This window comes from Octopus bimaculoides, chromosome 4, assembly GCF_046866305.1.
Source record: "Octopus bimaculoides isolate indiv1 chromosome 4, ASM4686630v1, whole genome shotgun sequence".
NCBI lineage: Eukaryota > Metazoa > Mollusca > Cephalopoda > Octopoda > Octopodidae > Octopus > Octopus bimaculoides.
The window spans coordinates 52,261,419-52,281,944 of record NC_142931.1 but is presented as its reverse complement, the minus strand read 5'-3'; the positions used below and the strand labels follow the sequence as shown (position 1 = coordinate 52,281,944).

Below are 20,526 nucleotides of genomic sequence, written 5' to 3'. Positions count from 1 at the left end.
GAATGAATTTCTTTTGAAGGAACGATGTAGTCCATGGAAGTGGATTTCAGTATAAGCTTAGTACTTATTTTATCGATCTCAGGTAGTGGTATAAAAGCCAAATCGACTCCAGTGACATTAGAACTTAAAACATAAGGAGGAGTGAAAAGAAGGAAACACTGTTATGTATGTGGCCTGGCGTGTTACTGCTTATATCACACTCATTTTGTCTTTCACAAACGGTAGTGAAACCTCTGGATGCAAGAGAAAAATAATAATGTAATGAGGAAGGTATGATCGATTTCCACAGTTTGTTTGCTACTTATTTTATCGATCAAAGAAAAATGAAAGACAAAGCTAACCCCGGCAAGATTTAAACCCAGAGCGTTAAAAAAAAAAAAAAAAAGATGCAGCTGACATAATTTGTTCTGCATTCAACCGTTTTGCTACCCTACTACCTTTATCACGGTGACTAAACATTCATTTCTTTTTTAGGCACAAAACTACCTATCTTGGAAGTGGGTTAGTGGTGACGGCTGCGGGGTTTTTGATGACATGCGATAGACTTTGAAGACAAAATATCTCCCGGCAACATCAATCTGTAAAAAGTTTATCTATTGCATAAGTATTTGCATACATTTATGCATGAAAGTGACACAACAATAACAGTATTATAAAACAAATTAAAATTTCGACATATCAAACTAAAAAAAGTTCTCCATTAATAGTATAGTTGATTAGACCAACACCGGGGAAAATGTTAAATCACTCGAATTGTTCTTTATGTTTCAAGTTCATACAGTCATCTGACGGAAACGGTTTCTTTGTAATGATGTAATGTTTTCATTAATCAATTAAAGGAGCCGCTTGAAACGGCTGTAATGAATTGACACCTGTACCTCTTTGTTACTTATTTTATACTATATATATATATATATATATATATATATATATATATATATATATATATATATATATATATATATATATATCATGATTGACCGCTAAATCCACAAGTTTTTATTATTATTCTCTCTGTTTATTACCCCGTGTTCCTTTCTGTTGAAGAGCGTAGGCTCGAAACGTAAGAGACTTTCTCACCTTCCCGAGCATCAGACTAATACACCTGCTTGTTGTTTATACACCTGTCTTCGTCCTTTGTTTTTCTGTAAATTTCAACTATATAAAAATATATATATATATGATGTTCATACATACATACATGCATTACTTAAACTGAGAGAAAAAATTAGCGGAAGGTATTGTTTTTCTGGTATCGTTAACAACAATTTATCTTTTTATATACAGGACATAAAAAAATACATATTAAATGACCGGAGCCAGCCATTAGTTATCTACGGTTCATCAGGATGTGGTAAAACATCAGTTCTAGCAATGACGGCTATGAAAATACATGAGTGGACCGAAGGCAAGGCTTCAGTTATTATTAGGTAAGGGAATTCTTTATGTTCTGGGTTTAAATTCTGCCGTGGTCGACTTTGTTTTCATCCTTTCAGGGTCAATAAAATAATATCAGTCAAGAACTGGGGTGGATATAATTGACTTACCTATCTTCTCAAAAACTGCTGTCCTTGTGTTAAACTTTGAAAACACAATAAGGTTAGGGAATGATCCTTGCTGTTAATGTTATTGTTGTTGTTTTGTCAATTCAGTCATTTGTCCGGTATTTCATCTTGGCCAATAATAATAATGATGATGTTTTCTACTTTTTCACTTTCTTAATTTATATTGGGTTCTAAAAATCATATTAAAAAAGGAACATGTTTAACGTGATCAAACAGACATATATTCAAAGATCTTCCAGCCATGATCATAACGTACATAATATATCTCGATCTATATTTCCCGAATAAACCTTCAAAAGAAAAATAGAATAGAATGTGAGGGAGATTTGGTAGCTTTTTCTAGGTCCACTGGCAAGCGGTAACTCCATAGGGTTGGTGGTAAGCTTCTTGCGAGCAGTATCTGCAATGTAAGTACGGACTTTGGCTGGAGCTAATTAATTGCCCTGTCATTAGCAGCGTTTGTTTTCGTTAGGTCAGGTGACCACGTAGAATTTCTTCGTTGATTATAAAAAAAAATGTTTCTTCTATATCAGAGACGGAACGCTCTTGCAGACCTGGTTAGGATAAATGTTACTGCTATATAAATAATACTATGAGCATGATATACTTACATATGTATGCCCAGGGTTAACGATTAACATAGGTAATTTATACCAGTAGTAAAACAGATATTCTTATCCCTTGCACAGTTATTCCAACCGCTAACTCTATTAACCTTATATATATATATATATATATATATATATATATATATATATATATATATATATATATATAAAGAATAAAAAAGCATGTGTGAAGAAGAAGAAGAACAATAACAAGAGGAAGAAAGAAAGACGGCGAAAAAGGAGAAGAGGAAAGAAGTAAATAACACCAAGAAAAAATATTTAAACAAAGATAAAATTAAAAGTAAAAAACAAGATTAAAAGTAGTTGAGAACAGTGGGGGAAAGATTTAAGTCTATAAAGAATAACGAAATGGAATATTTAGGAGGGGTCAATATTGTTGTGTTCCTGTCAAAAGATGACCTGTGTGGTGAAGTCACCCATTCAGTTCTCACAGGTGGTATGTTGTACACACACACACATGCAAATACACACACATATATACACATACAAATATACTTATATGCCTCTTGAACTCGTTTCAATTATGTGTTGGGATTTCGTTAGGAGCTGAATAACTATGGGTTTATAAGCAGCGTCCTTTCGTACAGTTAAATAAGGCACTCAGATGTAGATGAAATCCCAACTCATGACTGAAACTAGTCCGGCTGATCTCTCTTTTTACATCCACAAAGATATTATGTATAAAGACACGGTGTTTACATCTATCTATACATAGTGTTCACTAGAATTCCATAAATATATTTTGTAGTACAATATAACACTGAAACAAAAGACCGTTAAAGGATCGATAGTTTATTAATCGAACTAACTACTACAAATTGGTATATTGCAGTCAGGTTCACATCTGAATGCTTTTGATTATAGATATTTTTTCCAATTGTTTGGTCTGGAGGTAGGGTTGTGTCCATAGCCTTTGCAATACTTCCGAGACCGCTCATCAGATCTGGCTTATGCGAAACAATAACAGCATCAACCTTCTTAGATGAACTCAGAGCGTTCAGGCAACTAGTCCAGTTCTTGAACCTTGTTATCGTGACAAGTAAAACAACAGAAATTGATATTGGCATATTTCATCAATTATAATTACTCGTTTGTTATTTCACAGATTCCTTGGCACCACTCTAGCCAGCTCAGATGCTAGCAGTCTTATGAACAGCATAATTCAACAGGCTCAATACACATATTCATATTCACAACCACTGACGTCGGTAAGATATATGTTTGTTTTATTGTTGCTGTTGTTGTTCTTGTCGGTTAACTCTATGATCTAATCGACTGCCCCACCCCCAAATTTTGGGCCCTGTGCCTAGAGTAGAAAAGAACATCATGATTTGAAGAGCTAATATATAAGTAATTACCTAAAACTAAGATAGATTTATTCACCAATAAGAGGATAATCTAAGAAATTTAAACTTTGACGTGCTGGATTAAAAGGGTTCGCCTTCAAAGCGCTATATCATGAAATGTAATGAAATTAGATTTTATTGCATGCATGACAACTATTACTGGGGCAAAATGAGAGGATCTCTTTGTTTGACATCGCTATGGGGAGCTATGATGGGCTGAGGTGAGAATCTTGTGGGATAACTCGGGACTGTAACGAGATAGTGGTTTAGCAACCTCTTAATATAAATAGCTGTAGGAGGCGCAATGGCCCAGTGGTTAGGGCAGCGGACTCGCGGTCGTAGGATCGCGGTTTCGATTCCCAGACCGGGCGTTGTGAGTGTTTATTGAGCGAAGACACCTAAAGCTCCACGAGGCTCCGGCAGGGGATGGTGGCGAACCCTGCTGTACTCTTTCACCACAACTTTCTCTTGCCTTCTGTTTCTGTTGGGCCTGTAATTCAAAGGGTCAGCCTTGTCACACTGTGTCACGCTGAATATCCCCGAGAACTACGTTAAGGGTACACGTGTCTGTGGAGTGCTGAGCCACTTGCACGTTAATTTCACGAGCAGGCTGTTCCGTTGATCGGATCAACTGGAACCCTCGATGTCGTAAGCGATGGAGTGCCAACAACAACAACTATAAATAGCTGTACAAGTTGATCAATTTAGAAAAGATTTAATAGGAATATTTGATGAATTTTCCTTAAACATAAACATTGTAACACACTTAACTATAGTCAACTTCCGAGACATAACATTAGAATTAAAAAAAAAACATGCAATCCTCACTTGTACTGAATAACTGAATAAGGACATTATTTATATCGATAACTAGGAACCTTGTTGATGGAATACGTAGGAATACGCAGGAGAGTCTGTGATCTATCTACCTACGAGGCTATTTTCAATACGGAACTCCCTTATTTTTATGATCTAAAATTAGGAGCAGCTTCAGTGAAGAATTAGTTTATATGGACAAGACCCTACCCACGACAAAACAAATTAGAACGTGAAAGAGGAAAATAATCTGATTTAATTCATTCATATACCCTTGAACCACTACAGACATAGCAAGAAATTTCATACCTCTAAGTCAGCGTTTTTCATTCACGCACAAACATCATAACCTCTTCAACTTGCACTATGTTAAGGTAACTTATTCCTGTCTGGATATCTCATCCCGTTCAAATCTACAACCGCAAGCACTTACCTATACAGCTACCTTCCCGACATGCAACTTGTAACTATCGAAATCCACCTACCTGCCCGTTCAGGGAGTCTGCCTCTCTAAAGAAGTCGCACACCAAATAATTATAACACCCTCGGGCGACACTGGAAATAATTGTATGAGGCTAAATGTATAGAGTTTCAAGGGTAATCTCCTTAAACATCTCTGTTCACATAGGTCAAGAAACAGAGAATATTTCACATTTTATTTAGAAACTCAGCTATCAGGGCCTAGGAAACTGCTGTTCGATAACATGCAAGTGGATAACGCATGTATCTGACCTAAGAATTTGAACCATGAAGTTTATGACTTTCATATTTATTTTGACATTTGTACATTTTACTGGTTGTCTGAGATAAGATTTGTAGCTTGCAGTGTTTGATGAGAAAGTTATCTCTCTATCTATCTATCTATCTATCTATCTATCTATCTATCTATCTATCTATCTATCTATCTATCTATTATATTATATTATATTATATTATATTATATATGCATTTTAGGATAAAAAGAAACTTGAAATTCAGTTCCACGAGGCTCTACAGAGAAGTTCTTCCGAATGTCCACTAGTTTTGATTCTAGATTCCTTGGATCAACTCAATGATATGGGAGGTGGGAGACAGCTAAAATGGTTGTTACGAGATAAGTTTTATCCTCATACAAAGATAGTGTTGTCCGCCTTGCCAGAAGAGGAGTACATTTGCTTTCCAAAGCTCAAGGTACGTTTCCTGCGTCTGAATTAGCTGTAACATACGTCTGTTACGACGCTCATCACCAAATTCTTCCTTTCTATCATCTTGCCGCCGCCGGTTGCTCTACCACCACTAGCTCTAAAAAATATACAAAATGTTTCTTATTGGAGGTTGTGTATAGACGATTCTGTGGAGGCGCAATGGCCTAGTGGTTAGGGCAGCGGATTCGCGGTCATAGGATCGCGGTTTCGATTCCCAGACCGGGCGTTGTGTTTATAGAGCGAAAACACCTAAAGCTCCACGAGGCTCCGGCAGGGGATGGTGGCGAACCCTGCTATACTCTTTCACCACAACTTTCTCTCACTCTTACTTCCTGTTTCTGATGTGCCTGTAATTCAACGGGTCAGCCTTGTCACACTGTGTCACGCTGAATATCCCCGAGAACTACGTTAAGGGTACACGTGTCTGTGGAGTGCTGAGCCACTTGCACGTTAATTTCACGAGCAGGCTGTTTCGTTGATCGGATCAACTGGAACCCTCGACGTCGTAAGCGACGGAGTGCCAACAACAACAAAATAGACGATTCAATCAACTAACGGTGCATATAAAAAAAAATCGACCATTTGTCTCATTAAAAGAAATTATCCTTCATAATGACTTGCAGTGAAAAGAAAATATATTTTGACCTTGATAAACCAAAATTTATTATGGTTTGGTTTTTAGACTCGCTAGAGCACTGGATGCAGTGGCCGTGGTATTAACTTATGACACTTTACATTCTGAGTTCAAATCCCGCTGCGGTCAACTATATTTTTTCATCCTTTGGGAGTCTATAAAACAAAGTAACAAATAGTTAAATATTGTTTTATTTGATGTATCTACGATATATCCCAGATGTTAATGGAATTATTATAAATGGAAAGATAGGTGGTGAGGAGGCAAACTTAATTTTGTAGAAAGTTTCATTCTCTTTCAACGTAATTCATCATCAATTTTATTCGCTTCCAGTTTCATTCATCATCGTTTCATTGACCCTAAATTTGAATATTTTTTGGTTTGTTTTCCAAGGCATGGTTAAATGACGGAAGCCAGTTGATACAAGTTACCTCATTGTCTATTACCGACGTAAGATCCATCTTGGACTACTGGTTGCACAACAATGGTCGAACTCTTACGATGAGTCAGAGAAAAATCCTGCTCAACGCCTATGAAAACTGTCCCCTTCCACTCTACTTAAAATTGTCTATAGGCAATGCTTGTGAGTGGCACTCCTATTCGGATCCGTCAACTACAGTATTGCAATCATCTGTAGAAAGCAGTATTAACACACTCTTCCAATGTACAGAGAACAAACACGGCAAATTACTCGTATCAAGAGCTCTTGGTTACTTGACATTGGGTAAAAATCTTTCCTTGTATAAACTTCTATTTCATTGATTTTTGTTGTTGTCGTGAATTAGCTTTGTAGCCATTGGGTCATTACTTGTTTTAGCGCACACACGCACGCCTTCCATCGCCAGGACAAGACTCTCTGCTAGATCTCAATCTCTTCGAGTCACACTTTCGGTAGTATTTGAACTCAGTGCTGAAAAAAATTTAACGACACATTCATTAACTGTACAGTGCTCCCACTGTTTATCACTGCTTTTGTGTATATATATATATATATATATATATATATATATATATATATATATATATATATATATATATATATATATATATATATATATATATATATATATATATATATATATATATATTCGCTGAGTGGGTCATTCTTTTTTTTTTTACCAACATCTCCATCTAAAGTGGATGATGAATTTCTCTAGAAACAATGTTTGGAACTAATGAACATAGACTGCCTTGTCGATAAAGTGCTAGACAACCAACTGAGAGTTCGGTGATTCGAGTCGTATCATTGGTAATGGCTTCTGTCTATGGCTTGGATAATTAACTCTCAAAAAACCCATTTCACCTCGTTGGTGGTAGGTACCACAATATATTTTTCTTGGTATACTGAAAGAAACAACGTCATGAGTTCGATTCCAAGCCGAACTGATGTATATTAAACGTGTCCCCCCTCTCTCTCTCTCACACACACAGACTACATATCACACATAGTTTTCGTTCGCCAAATTCACTCACAAGGCATTAATGCGGGCATAGGGTTGTAATGGAAGACACTTGCCACGCTGTAGGATTAGACTCGATACCACATGGTTGCGAAACGACATTCTTCTTGTGTAGAACCAAATTAGGAATAGCACGTTTTTCGTGACTACGTATTTTTCTCAAGCCTGAATCTATATTCTTAAAACTCCGCAGAAAATCTAGATAATCCTTGTGAACAAGTGGGCAATAAGAACCACTGCCGCTGCTCAGTGACTGAAACGAATAAAAAAATGTCAATATATATAAGTATGTAAATTACATTTTTTGGTTGGTCAGCATATCCATACAAGTCTGCACCCCCTCCCCTCGACTTTGTTTCTTCATGGCTTTCAGAAATATGAATTTTGTTCTGTTTGTGAAATTTCCTACAAAAAATACCTTTCAGATTATATGGGAATTTATTGTGAAAAATTTAATGCGGAAAAAGAAAAAAAAAAAAAAACTATGGTCACTCGCATACTGACGATTTTTTTTCAATAATTTTTTCAAAATGTTAAGTTTCATTTTGTAGATATGTGTGATATGCGCCAGTATGTATGCGTGCGGGCTCACCATTTTCTTTTTATATGTTCGTAATCTACACTATCTGAAACGCATTTGTAGAATATTTCATGAAAAAAATATTCATTTTCTGAAAGCCATGAGGAACAAATTTGGTGGACACATTTATGTAGGTATGTCGTTTGTTATCTTAATCTGGACTTTCTTCGTATTCAGTATTGTTTCTTAAACTTTTATTTTATTTTATAGTTCAGAATGGTTTGTCGGAATCGGAACTCGAAGATATCTTGTCATGTGACGATGAAGTATTGAACGCTGTTTATATTTACTGGACGCCTCCTATACGAAGATTACCTCCCCTTCTTTGGGTTAGAATAAAAAATGATCTAGAAGAATACTTGGGTATCAAAATATTTTTCTTTTTGTTCTCTTATAAGAGTTACATTTGTAACATCACTCATGGAGTCGTGGTCATGCTGAGGTACAAGCTGACAAAGTCGATCCCACTACTTAATGCAGCTCTCATTTTATCGTTCTCAGCGAATAGCTGAGTTAATTTTTCTTGACTTAAAGAGCTTAAAGAGAAGCAACTCGATAAATCTGTCTAGAATAGACAGAATGGGACATTGAGAGAGAAAGGTAAGAGTGGAAAAATGAAGGAGAAATTGATAAACAGAAAGAAAGGGAAGGACGAGGAAGAGGAAGAGGAAGTAAGAAAGATTATTGATAGAAAAGTGGGCAGAAAAGAAGAAAGAGGAAAGGAAAGATAAGGAAAATGCATGGAAGATTAGATAGTAAAGTAGAAAATAAGAGTTCACAGAAAGACACATAGGTATCTATGTGTCTTTCTGTGAACTCTTATTTTCACAAAATATCAGTCAATCTGACGCTGCAAGTACAAGACTTTTATTCAAGGTACTGGGTGCTGGGACCAAATCTGAGGCTACATTGTTGCGAATCAAACTGTTTAACCATATAGTTTAAAATAGGAAAAATATAGCCACTACTACAATAGATAGTGGCTTAAGCTTTCAGATTCAGTGTATCCATTCTAAGTGATCAGCCGTATTGAACTTCTGTTTTGAAGACGGTGATTTGAAGTAGTGTTGACTCGATAGATCTGCCAGAATGAATCATATCCGATGTGTTTTTAAAAAGATGCATTGGCTAATAGGTGCAGGCGCGACTGTGTGGTAAGATGTTTGCTTCCCAACCACATAGTTTCGGGTTCATTTCCACTGTGCACTTGGGCAAGTGTCTTCTACTATAGCCTCGGGCCAACCAAAACCTTCTGAGTGGATTTGGTAGAGGGGAAACTGTAAGAAGCCCGTCGTATATATATATATATATATATATATATATATATAAAGAGAGAGAGAGAGAGAGAGAGAGAGAGAGAGAGAGAGAGAGAGAGAGAGAGAGAGAGAGAGAGAGAGAGAGAGAGAAAGGTTCCTGGCATTGGGTAAAAGTAAATAAAGGAGGATCAGAGTTGGTTGCTGTGCTAGACAGCGAAACACTCGTCATCCTCGCTGCTATTCCCTGCGGAGAATTAAACGCCCCGTGACCTACACAACTATGTAGACTTGTCTGTTGAAAGTTGATGAATTATTGTGGCAGAATACAAATTAGTGATCATTTTATTTTAATGTGATTCTAAAAACAGACTATATTTTTCAATGAATTATAATATTTCATGAAATTCTTGTATTTTCCTATAAAGTTAACCGAGGGTCGAATGGAATTCAGGTGTTATACTGGTATCACCGACAGTTTATAGAAGTGGCTAACGATCGCTATTGTTTCGACCCAAAAGTCAAAGAAAAACTGTTTCAAGGCCTCATCGACTTTTTCAGTGGGACTTGGGCTGATGGTGAGTTACATTATAGAATTTGTATTGAACCTTTCCATGAAGGTTCAGGGCATAGTGGTTGGCGAAGTGTCCTGCTAACGATCGTTAGCTTGTGGGTTCAATTCTTGGATTGGGTGGTTCATTGTGTCCTTGAGCAAGGCACTTCATTTCATATTGTTCTAGTATACACAGCTGTAATGAATAACAGCTAGAGAGCTGATGCCTCCCTCTCTCCCACAGTTATCACATCCCCGGTGTTCTGCGGGTTAAAGGTGATGAGGTCGAGAGTGTATGTCTGCTTGCAACTACATAAACACCTAAAACAATTAGCGAAAGTATTTTACATGTTACCAAGCTATACATGCTTGCGCGTACTGTATTCAACCAATAAAATCTTTTTCAAGAAACCCACACGGACTGTAAGTAGTGGAACATCTACTGAAACATTTCCCTTCTCTGCAACAACAGCCATGGTGCCTCTTTTCTGGGTCGTTGGTCCGTTGTATGACAATGTGTCTCGTATCGACTAGAAGGATTTTATTATTGTTCCAGAATACGGAATGAGGTAAGTAGGATGAAGAAACAAAATCCGCAGTGTCTGAAGTGAAATTCGAAATCATAATCCATGTGTTAAAATATGTATGCGATATAATCTTCTCTAACACTGTTCAGTGAATGTGAACCAGCGTAGGTTTCCGTCGTGATAATCGGTTGAGAGATATATATCCTCTTCTGGATTGGACTCTAGTCCATTGCAGTAAAATTTTCCTGTGGGGCCTGGGAATCACAAGGCAACTAAATTCTCCTCAACTCCACAGTGCTGCTACTGCTTCTACTGCTTGTTGGTACAATCCGCTGGACCTACTTAGGTAATGCCATATTAACAAGTTGTTTTCCCACTTCTAAATGTGTCACGAACTTTCTAAATAGTCGCACCAACGTAGAAGCCTTTACATGGTCATTACATTTTAGAAGTAACAGCTAAATATCCTCTTATGTTGCAGTTTTGATGTTTCTCTTGGTAGTCAGAAGGACAGTCAGTCTTGCAACTTCTTTTCAGATTTTGTTGCACCGCGTCATATGGCTCTTTGAAGGAAGGCCATCCTTTCTCAGGCCTTGTTGGTTTTGAATTGTCATCGATACTACTGAAACTTTGATTTTTATATGTAGGAGTGTTGGCCCTATTGAAGCCCTTTTTAACCCTATTAGCCTGGCCGCGCTACTTTGATCTGTCCAGTATGGGATGCTTACCAAGAGCGCGCACTTCGATGGCATAACTCTTAGGGTCATTGAGGTGCACAAACCGCAACATGCAACAAGAACTGAACCTTGTGGTAGTTAAAATATCCTTACTATATAAAAAAAGGATTGATACATTGAGTAATGTAGTCCTAGAAGCGAAATGCCCGAAAGGTGGATAAAGGAGTCATGATGGATCATATTTGATCATAGATCTTCTCCGCCAGGGCTCATTAGGTTACTAAATGACAGCGCTGATATCTAGGGTCCTGTCGAATCTAACGAGACAGTTAATACTGTTTTTATTTTCTGAATTTGTTTTAATTTTTTTAAAAGGAAGAGCGAAACCGTATGTTGGAAGAAATGGTCAGAGCGGAAGATCGGATCGGTTAGTTACATCACAGCCTGTTCAATTTAACAACCGGCCAAACCTGAGGAAGTTGAACATTCTTCCTTATCTCCTTACCCAAGGCAAATCATTGCAGCAGCTTAAAGACGATGTTTTACTAAACTTCAACTTTTTATTCACTAAATTAAAAGCTACGTGTGTTATGTGAGTATAATTTTCACACACACACACACACACACACACACACACACACACACACACACACAAAAGAAAATACTCTCAAATACATACACACGCATATATACACCTACCACCACATATACATAGACATGGTAGAAGTAAATAGACACTCTTAAAATCGTTAAAATTTATTTAAATCTGAAATTAAACATTCAAATTATTTATTAATTATTATAAAGTGAATATCTAATATTTAGTAGACATGCCCTTTACATTTTTCAATGCAAGGACCCTATAAGGCATGCTGCTGATCAGATGACGAATATTCTCTTCACGAATTTGATGCCATGTTTCATGCAGTAATCTCAAAAATCTGGATTTGAGGATGCTTTCTTGTTCTTTTTACGAAGTGTACTGTCCATTATGCCCCAGAGGTGTTCAATAGGGTTCATATCTGATTATTGGCTTGGCTATGGAAGCTCTATAGTGTCATTTTTTTCCAACCAGTCTTGGGTCTTTTTAGACGTATGACAAGGAGTTCAATCTTCTATAAATAGAGAATCTTCTTTAATTATTTCACCACTGGAGAAGATTGGAAGGAGCCCTCTTTGCAATGTGGACTCATGTTTATCTGTGTTTATCTTTCCCTCACTGTAATAACATTAAAAATCCTGTTCAACTTAATTCTTGTTCAAGCGGGAAATAGTTTTACATCTATATTGCAAAGAACGTCTGAAGAAAGTTTTTTCAGAATCCCAGCCTGCAAATAATTATCAAAAGTTCTAAAATTAGAGTTGGGTTGCCATTCGTAAATGTTAATGAAACATGATTGGTTAGTTGACAGAAACGTTAGAGGGACATACAAAATGGCAATCAGAATCAATAGGGTAAATGATATAATAGCGATTTTTCAGATCAAACTCTAAGACCGTAGACTACAAAAAATTGTGTTCAAACCGTGTTACAAACATTCTAATGTGTTCTCAGTTTTTCATTGCCTTAGATTAAAATTCCGAAAAGATTCTTCGATTTCTGAAGAAGGTTGTTTAATATTATTTAGTTTCCTTCCTTTTTCATCTCGAGTTTTAAAACCTATGGGGTATACCTGTTTATTTTTTAAGCTTTCTCGGTCGATAGAATAACTGGTCAATTTCGTGTGGATTTGAAACAATGCAAAAATAAAAATAAAAATCATATTTTAAAGAGTTAATGATTTAAAATATTTGTTTTACTTTTTCTTTCTTTCCTTCTTTCTTCTTTGCATGTGATTAGGGAAGTTGTAAACGACTTCTCGTTAGCATTAGAAAAATTTCCTGGAGAAGAGGATCTCGCAATTGCTAATAAGGCAATCTTGTTGTCCCAGAATGCTTTAGACTACGACCCGAACCAACTAGTAACACAGCTCCTTGGACGATTATCCAAAACGCCGGTAAACTGAGCATATTTATTATTCATCATCCTTGTTGTTTAGCCCCGAAGAAAGAGAGAATTTGGTGTATAAAGACTCCGGTGCTTAAAGGCACACATAACCGTCATTAGTTAGTAAGGAATAAACCGCATCCCCTCACACACACACGCACGCACGCACACACGCACACACATTAAAAAGCCTGGCTCCAGGTGAACCAAGAAGAATGTGAGCTCATTCCGTCTGTGTTTTTAGTGTATCGAAAAAAAAAAGAGTCTCGTAACAGATCGTTTCACGATTTGTTAATTGCTCCTTAGAGAAGACTTACCCGGTTTCCTTCCAAAATCAATAGCATAGAATCTTATCTGTACATAAAGCAGACATAAATTAGGTTAGTATGCTAATGGATAGCCTATTTATGCTTATATAATGCACAAAACACTGCATAAATCAGAACTGAATAAATCTGTATGATTCTCTTACTTGAGTCGTACTTTATTATATCGGCTTTGGAAGGATGAAAAACAACGTTCAATTCCGCCGGGTGCAATTTCTCCTTTCATCCCTCCAGGGTTGATAAAATGAAAACAGTTAATTTCCTTCTGGCCTTGCACCTATGTTAAAAACTAATATTACAAAACCTGGCCGTGAGTGAAGTAAAATGAACGTTAACATTCCTTCTAATGTTTTTGATTGGTATTTAAAATCTTAGTCATGCATACGTCCCCCCTCTCTCTATCTGTCTATTTATCTGTCTATCTATGTATCCGTCTACCGTCCCTCTCACTGTCAAGATGATATATCAACCATATTTCTACAAACTGGCCAACTAAGTGAAAAGTATAGCCTGTGTTCACCGCATTCCCTTCCTCTCTATCACCCACACCCTTTTCGTACTCTCACGAACTCACTTGCTCACTCAACCTGTCCAAACCTCTGTACCTCTTCATTTATATTCACCTCCCTTTACTTTAGGGTATGCTCCGATACATCTTCAACACCATCTCTCTCTTTCTTCTCTCTTTCTCTCACGTCTTCTCTCTCTTCTCTCACTGAAATAGCCATGCAGCTCCCATACAACAAGACACCTGTTCCCCCCACCCCCTGTATCATCCTTAAACTCTCGTCACTTGGCACAAAGCCACCTCTCTCAATATTGCTTCATCTCTCAGTGAAGGGGTCTTTGTCTTGCAAGTCACTTGGTGACCTCGCTGGTGTTGGTGTCACGTGAAAAGTAACCAGTGCACCCTGTAAAGTGATTGGCGTTAGGAATGACATTCAGCCGTAGAAACCACACCAAAGTAGACAGTAGAGCTTGGAACAGTCCTCTGGCTCTCCTGCTCCTGTCAAACCGTCCGACCCATGTCAGCATGGAAAACGTCAAATGATGATGATGATGATGATGATGATGATGATGATGATGATAAATGCATATATTACAGTATCATGATAATAAAAGTTACTACTTTTCATTTGATAGGTGGCGCAAAATCTATTATCGCAATGTAAAGAGTCAGGTGTAGCCTACCTTGAAGCTGATCAAAATGCATTTGCCTTACCTGGAGGTCAACTAATTCATTGTATTCCTGCACACAAGAAGAAAATTATTTCATTTGATATGAGTTCTGATAAGAAGATGGTCGTAACCTTGTGTAGGTATTCTTCTTCTTCTTCTTCTTCTTCTTCTTCTTCTTCTTCTTCTTCTTCTTCTTCTTCTTCTTCTTCTTCTTCTTCTAATAATAATAATAATAATAATAATAATAATAATAATAATAATAATAATAATAATACTTTCTTTTATTAGCCACAAGGGTCGAACACAAATCAAATAGAGATAATTCAATTCAGGGAACAATTGGAGTGTAGAACAATGCCTTGTATACAATAAATAACAGAAAACAATTAACAAGCAATTAGACAATAAAAATTCCTCAAAAGCGGGGTGTTCCTTCCAGGAACAACCGAGACACACACATCCTGGTTATCCCGACCGCAGGCGCCTTTCTCCTCAACTCTTCTGGTTTCAAACGAAAGTTCAGAGTAGGCCCATTCACACGGGCCATCCTCGCCACATTCACCCACCTTTCAACAAATTTATTGGAGAGGGGGTGATCAAAACTTCCCTCCCTACTCTCACTTTCCTTTCCAAGTGGAACCTGAATATGTCGATGAGGGCTTGGCCAAAGAGGAAAGTATTTGTCTTCAGTCCTTTCAATCTCGTCCACCACACTACCTCCTTTGCCATAGCCACCAGACAGAGGAAAACTGCCATTCCTTCCCTGCCAAAGGAAGGCAGCGGAGCAATCTTCACGGTGGACTTGACTGATAACCGGATCCGTCCCACACGCGATAACAGCTGTTCGACAAACTCCACTAGTACCCGGACATTGGTGAGTGCATGCACAACAGTTTCGTCATCCTGCGCACACCTCGGACAGGTTCGTCTGACAGCACTTTCGTGTCTGTAAGCTTGTCTCGAACTGGCGGAGCTCATCGATAGCACTGCCAGGCCAGGGATTTCTGGAAGTTATCCATAGGCCCCTGCCCGAAAATCCTCTGGAAAAGATCAGTTAACTGACCCTTCTCAATGCCGAGAGTTTCGCGTGGACATCACCGCTCTTGTACGCCACTAATCCTCTGTAGAAATCCGACCGCGTTACCCAACTGGCAGAAAGCTGTGAGCACTTGCCGACATTCCAGGTGCCACGCGATTTTTTTCTTGGTCTATGCTTGATCCAGGACTGTAGCTCTGTTAATGAGACGAGCTGCGGAAAATACTGCCTGACAAACGGTGACCACACCCACTCACTGTTAAGAAAAGACTGGAGTTGTCGCAGATGTCCGCCAGTGAGTTCATTGAAAGACGGGTGAAAGTTGCGAAAATGGCAAGAGTGGATGGTTCCTCTCTAAGTGTAGACCTGTGAGTTGGAGAAAAGGAATTGGAGAGGGCACTTCTACTCCTAGCATGTGGCTTTAGATCAAAGTTGGACGAAGAGAAAAGGGCACTTGTCCTAGAGGTCAGAGTGCTCGTGGTTTTGTGGGATGTCCACGAGTAGCCCTTGGAAGTCACCCTCTTTTGGAGATTTTACTTGTTATAACTTTTATTACTTTTCCTTATTTACACGTTCCAATCCCAATCGCTTTGTCTTGTCCTGTATCGTCCCCAATCTTTTATATGAACTTTCAATGGTTAATAATGAAATGATTGTTAATGGATTGAAGGCGGAGAGCTGGCAGAATCGCTAGTACGCGGACAAAAATGCTTAGCGGCATTTCACCTGTCTTTATGTTCTGAGTTCAAATTCCGCCGCGATAGACTATGCCTTTCAGGCCTATAATAGAAAGTATTATTTTTGGTGGCTTAACTAATAAGGTAGTGCATCAGATAAATTGCTATGCAGAACTTGGTTTCATATTGATTTCGTCTTTTTACGTTCTGATATAATATCCCAACAAGGTCTTCTACTTTACTTTTTCTCAACCAGGGGTTGATAGTGCATCAGTGGTGTTGAATTAATCAACAATACACACCTTAAATTCTGTGGTCCTGCATTATGGTAAAAACAATAGAATACCAAAGAAGGAGCTTTTAAAATGCACTAGGCAAACCTGCTAGAAATAGCAACCAAATTTCCTTCAAATCATACCCTATTATTTTAAAGAAAGGAAGGCGTACAGTGAATTGCAAATATACAAAAAGACAAAGATGTTTGTAGTTGCAAAGCCTTCAATGATAAATCTGCACGAACATCCGGGCGAGAAACAGAGCCTCTACATAGTCGCGAGCCTGCCACAAATAACATCTAAATGTTTCTCGTATCGCACGCTACCGTCTCAAAAAGTGAATGATCCATTGGATAATATAGTTTAGACACCCTATGTTTGAAACAAAACAAAAATAAATAAATGAATAAAAAATAAACTGAATCAGTCAGGGTTAGAATGCTTTTTATCACTGTTCTGTTCTGACAGAGATGTTCTGGAGCTAAATACCAACAACAATGCTTAAATACCTGATATCTGATTCACGGGGGAGAAGTTTGTCAATTTGACAGCGACTATTTTTATTTTCGTTGAATATAATTTAAACGCATTTAAAACATAAAATTTTAAAGCGTTTATTTTGTTATTATCGACAGGTTCGGAAGGAATCGTGAAGTTCTGGGACATAGCCAAAGGAATTCAATCTAGTCGTTTTGAAAGCGATACAGATAAACCTGAAAAAGTGCAGTTCTGCTGCCAGAACAAATTTGTCGTTGTCAATCCGGAGAGAAGTATTATTTTCATCAGTGTTCAGACAACATCGTTTTCACATAACATCGAAAATAAATCTCTCGGGAAAGATGGAATATTTGTACCAGAACCCTTTTTTGAAGTGTGTGGACCGGATAAAACCTTAATTGTTTTTCACTGTATACTATCTCTTTTTGTCTGGGATATTCCTTCCAGAAAACTAAAACACAAGATATATTTAGAAAATGAGGAGATTGCTGAGGAAATAAACTCAACCACTCAAGCGGCAGGTAAACATATTTTATTCACTATCACACACACACACACACACACACACACACACACACACACACATATTCACTATCCCACCCCACTCATAAGGGAATGAACAAAAACAAAATTATAGTAGAAAGATATGTATGTTCTTCACGTAATTATAGATTTCTTAACAGGCTTAAAGCCTAAAGTTAGAAACGATTCTCTCCATTTCAGCAGCAGTAGCAGCATCAACAGTAGACTTAACGTTATTTCAACGAATAATCAAAATTGATTAAATATACAGCTGATATTGATTTATATTTCAACATAAAAAGTTAGTAAACAATTCGTCAATGTGTCATTTTTCAGCCCACGGGATGTTTATTAAGTGACCTGTATACTTTTCTCTTCAACATGAAAATATTAGCGTCCTGTGAAAATCAGATTTATAAACATTAACTTCTTTAATTTATGTCACTGAATAGTAGAGTCGTTTCCTAACCACACGGCTATGCCTCTGCCTTTAACAATGAGTAGATAAATAAATAAAATTCTGTTTTCTTTCCAACGAAAGACTTTACAAAAAGATGTCAATTCTTGTCTCACCACGACATACAGACAATTCTTGCCGACTCAGATCACTGTTATTTTCTTTGTTTTCTAGTTTTTATTTCTGATTTGATATCCAACGGCTGATGTTAAGTATTTTCGTTTCAGGTTCAGAAGAATATTTTGCTCTTTTAGTCATGGGAATCATTTTGGTCGTACATCTGGAAACTGGTGCCACTAAAAGTATCAACGTAGAATCAATAGTTGAAGAATGTGACATTGATGGAATCGGTCTGTGTCCGCTGAATTCAATACTTTATTTTGGATGTCCAGAAGATGGCACTTTATACACTTCCAATTTGAAGGATTGGAAAGAAGATAATGTCAAGCAACTTAAAGGTGATTCCTAAACCTTTCTACACCCATTTGTATACATTCAGAGAATTTATGCTTTTTAGAAATCGGAGTTAGACTCTGGTCCTGACCTGAAGTTTACCTGTTAAAATCAAGCTGAGTTAGGTGAAATTTGAAAATAGTTGGTTCAAAATAGTTTTACGAGCCAAAAAAAGACATGTATGTGAGAACTCAACTGCTGCATGTTTGTAGTTAGATACTGTAAATTTTATAAGAGGTTAATAAGACCAATTGAATTTAAAGTCATTTAAAGTACTGCTATCTAAAGTACTTAAATCACACGGAAAATCAATGTGACATAGGCAGCTTTAGCATTAATGATATCAATTGTAATTAATGATGACGTTAATTACAATTGAAATCGTATATGTAAATAAAATGGGTATATGTTGTTCAGTAAAACAAGCAAGTACAATGTACTTTCTAAACACTCCTTGTTTCAGGTAATAAAGCATATGCTTTCGAGAAATTTCACATATCATCAGATGGCCAAGCTATTTATTTCTCCAGGAAAACGACACTTCGGTACTGGGATCTAACTACAGATGAGCTTTCAGTACTCATCCCTCAGAATGGATCCGACTTAATTGATTTTGGTATAGTCAGCAAAACTGTTGCTGTAAGTGTGTCAGATGACAGAAACCTTCGAATATGGGATTTGACTTTAACACAAAGCGATGATAATATGCAAGACAACAACTATGATTACGTCTGTAGTGGATCTGTACGGTAAGACATTTTCAATTTATGGCAGACATCAGTTTCAGTGTACGAAAATATTGTTATTATGGCCTAACATTTAGGCGACGAGTTTACAGAATCGTTATAGCGCCGGGAAAAACTGTTTGGCAGTGTTTCTTCATGCTTTACGTTCTGAGTTAAAATTTCACCAAGGTCTTTCGTCCTTTCAAGGTCGATAAAATAAATGCCATCGATGTAATCGACTAGCTCCACCCTCCAAAATTTCAAGCGGTGTGCCTATATTAAAACATTAAGGACACACTCAAGTTCAAAGCAGTGGTCATGTGAAAATCTTGTTAATGTAATAACCAGGGTTATATAAAAGTAAACTCAAATACTGTGTGTGACGAGAAGAAAATGTATGTAAATATTTTCATACAGAGAAATATTACTTGCACGAAAAATTTCTAAATAAAGAAAATAGAATTTGTAACTTTACTTTCAATAGTCATTTTACAATGCCCATTCACTGCAAACCGCTGAAATTTGAACATTAGCATTTGTACATCGCACATTTGCTAAAAGCACTGCATATTGCCATATTATCTATATATATAAAAATGAGAATGTGTGTCTGTCTGTCTGTCTGTCTGTCTGTCTGTCCGTGTGAATCCCAAAAACTCGAGAACTACGCAACCAATTTCATTCAAATTTTACACATGCCTTACTTAGGGTTCCAGTTGTGTTTTAGTCAAAAAAAATTATTAACTTCTTGCAGAGTTCTAGCACACGGCAACATAATATCTCCTCCACTATTTAAGTATTACGTGTCAAAAGTGAAGCAAAAACACTCATGTCAAATACTTTCACTTTAAAAATGAAACTATTCCACTAACTGAACCAATCACATTTCGATACTGTAGTGACAGATACTTTCACAGAGAGAGAAAGAGAGAGACAGAAAGAGAGAGAGAGAGAGAGAGAGAGAGAGAGAGAGAGAGAGAGAGAGATGTATATGTATACATATTACATGTATATGTACACCATTTCGATACTGTAATGACAGATACTTTCAGAGAGAAAGAGAGAAAGAAAGAGAGAGAGAGAGAAAGAGAGAGAGAGAGAGAGAGAGAGAGAGAGAGAGAGAGAGAGAGAGATGTATATGTATACATATAGATGTACACGTATATG

The 20,526-nt window shown here is 37.2% G+C and overlaps 2 protein-coding genes across 3 annotated transcripts in view; both read left to right on the top strand.

Annotated features, from left to right (window-relative positions):
- LOC149136043 (NACHT domain- and WD repeat-containing protein 1-like) overlaps nucleotides 1-1,421 on the top strand; it is a 30,447-nt gene extending 29,026 nt beyond the window's left edge. Inside the window, exon 11 of the mRNA XM_089350701.1 lies at nucleotides 1,288-1,421. The gene's annotated coding sequence lies outside the window, so the exon portion shown is untranslated. The remainder of the gene's footprint in view (nucleotides 1-1,287) is intronic.
- Nucleotides 1,300-20,526, top strand: part of LOC106870193 (uncharacterized) — a 32,846-nt gene continuing 13,619 nt past the window's right edge. Inside the window, exons 1-12 of one of the 2 annotated variants that reach the window (XM_089350699.1) lie at nucleotides 1,300-1,430; nucleotides 3,300-3,402; nucleotides 5,311-5,526; nucleotides 6,568-6,898; nucleotides 8,425-8,577; nucleotides 9,896-10,045; nucleotides 11,600-11,816; nucleotides 13,065-13,221; nucleotides 14,681-14,852; nucleotides 17,340-17,723; nucleotides 18,409-18,639; nucleotides 19,098-19,383. In XM_089350699.1, the coding sequence (XP_089206825.1) occupies nucleotides 1,375-1,430; nucleotides 3,300-3,402; nucleotides 5,311-5,526; nucleotides 6,568-6,898; nucleotides 8,425-8,577; nucleotides 9,896-10,045; nucleotides 11,600-11,816; nucleotides 13,065-13,221; nucleotides 14,681-14,852; nucleotides 17,340-17,723; nucleotides 18,409-18,639; nucleotides 19,098-19,383 (2,456 nt within the window). In that variant the 5' untranslated portion in view covers nucleotides 1,300-1,374. The remainder of the gene's footprint in view (nucleotides 1,431-3,299; nucleotides 3,403-5,310; nucleotides 5,527-6,567; nucleotides 6,899-8,424; nucleotides 8,578-9,895; nucleotides 10,046-11,599; nucleotides 11,817-13,064; nucleotides 13,222-14,680; nucleotides 14,853-17,339; nucleotides 17,724-18,408; nucleotides 18,640-19,097; nucleotides 19,384-20,526) is intronic. The other variant, XM_089350700.1, reaches the window with a different exon arrangement.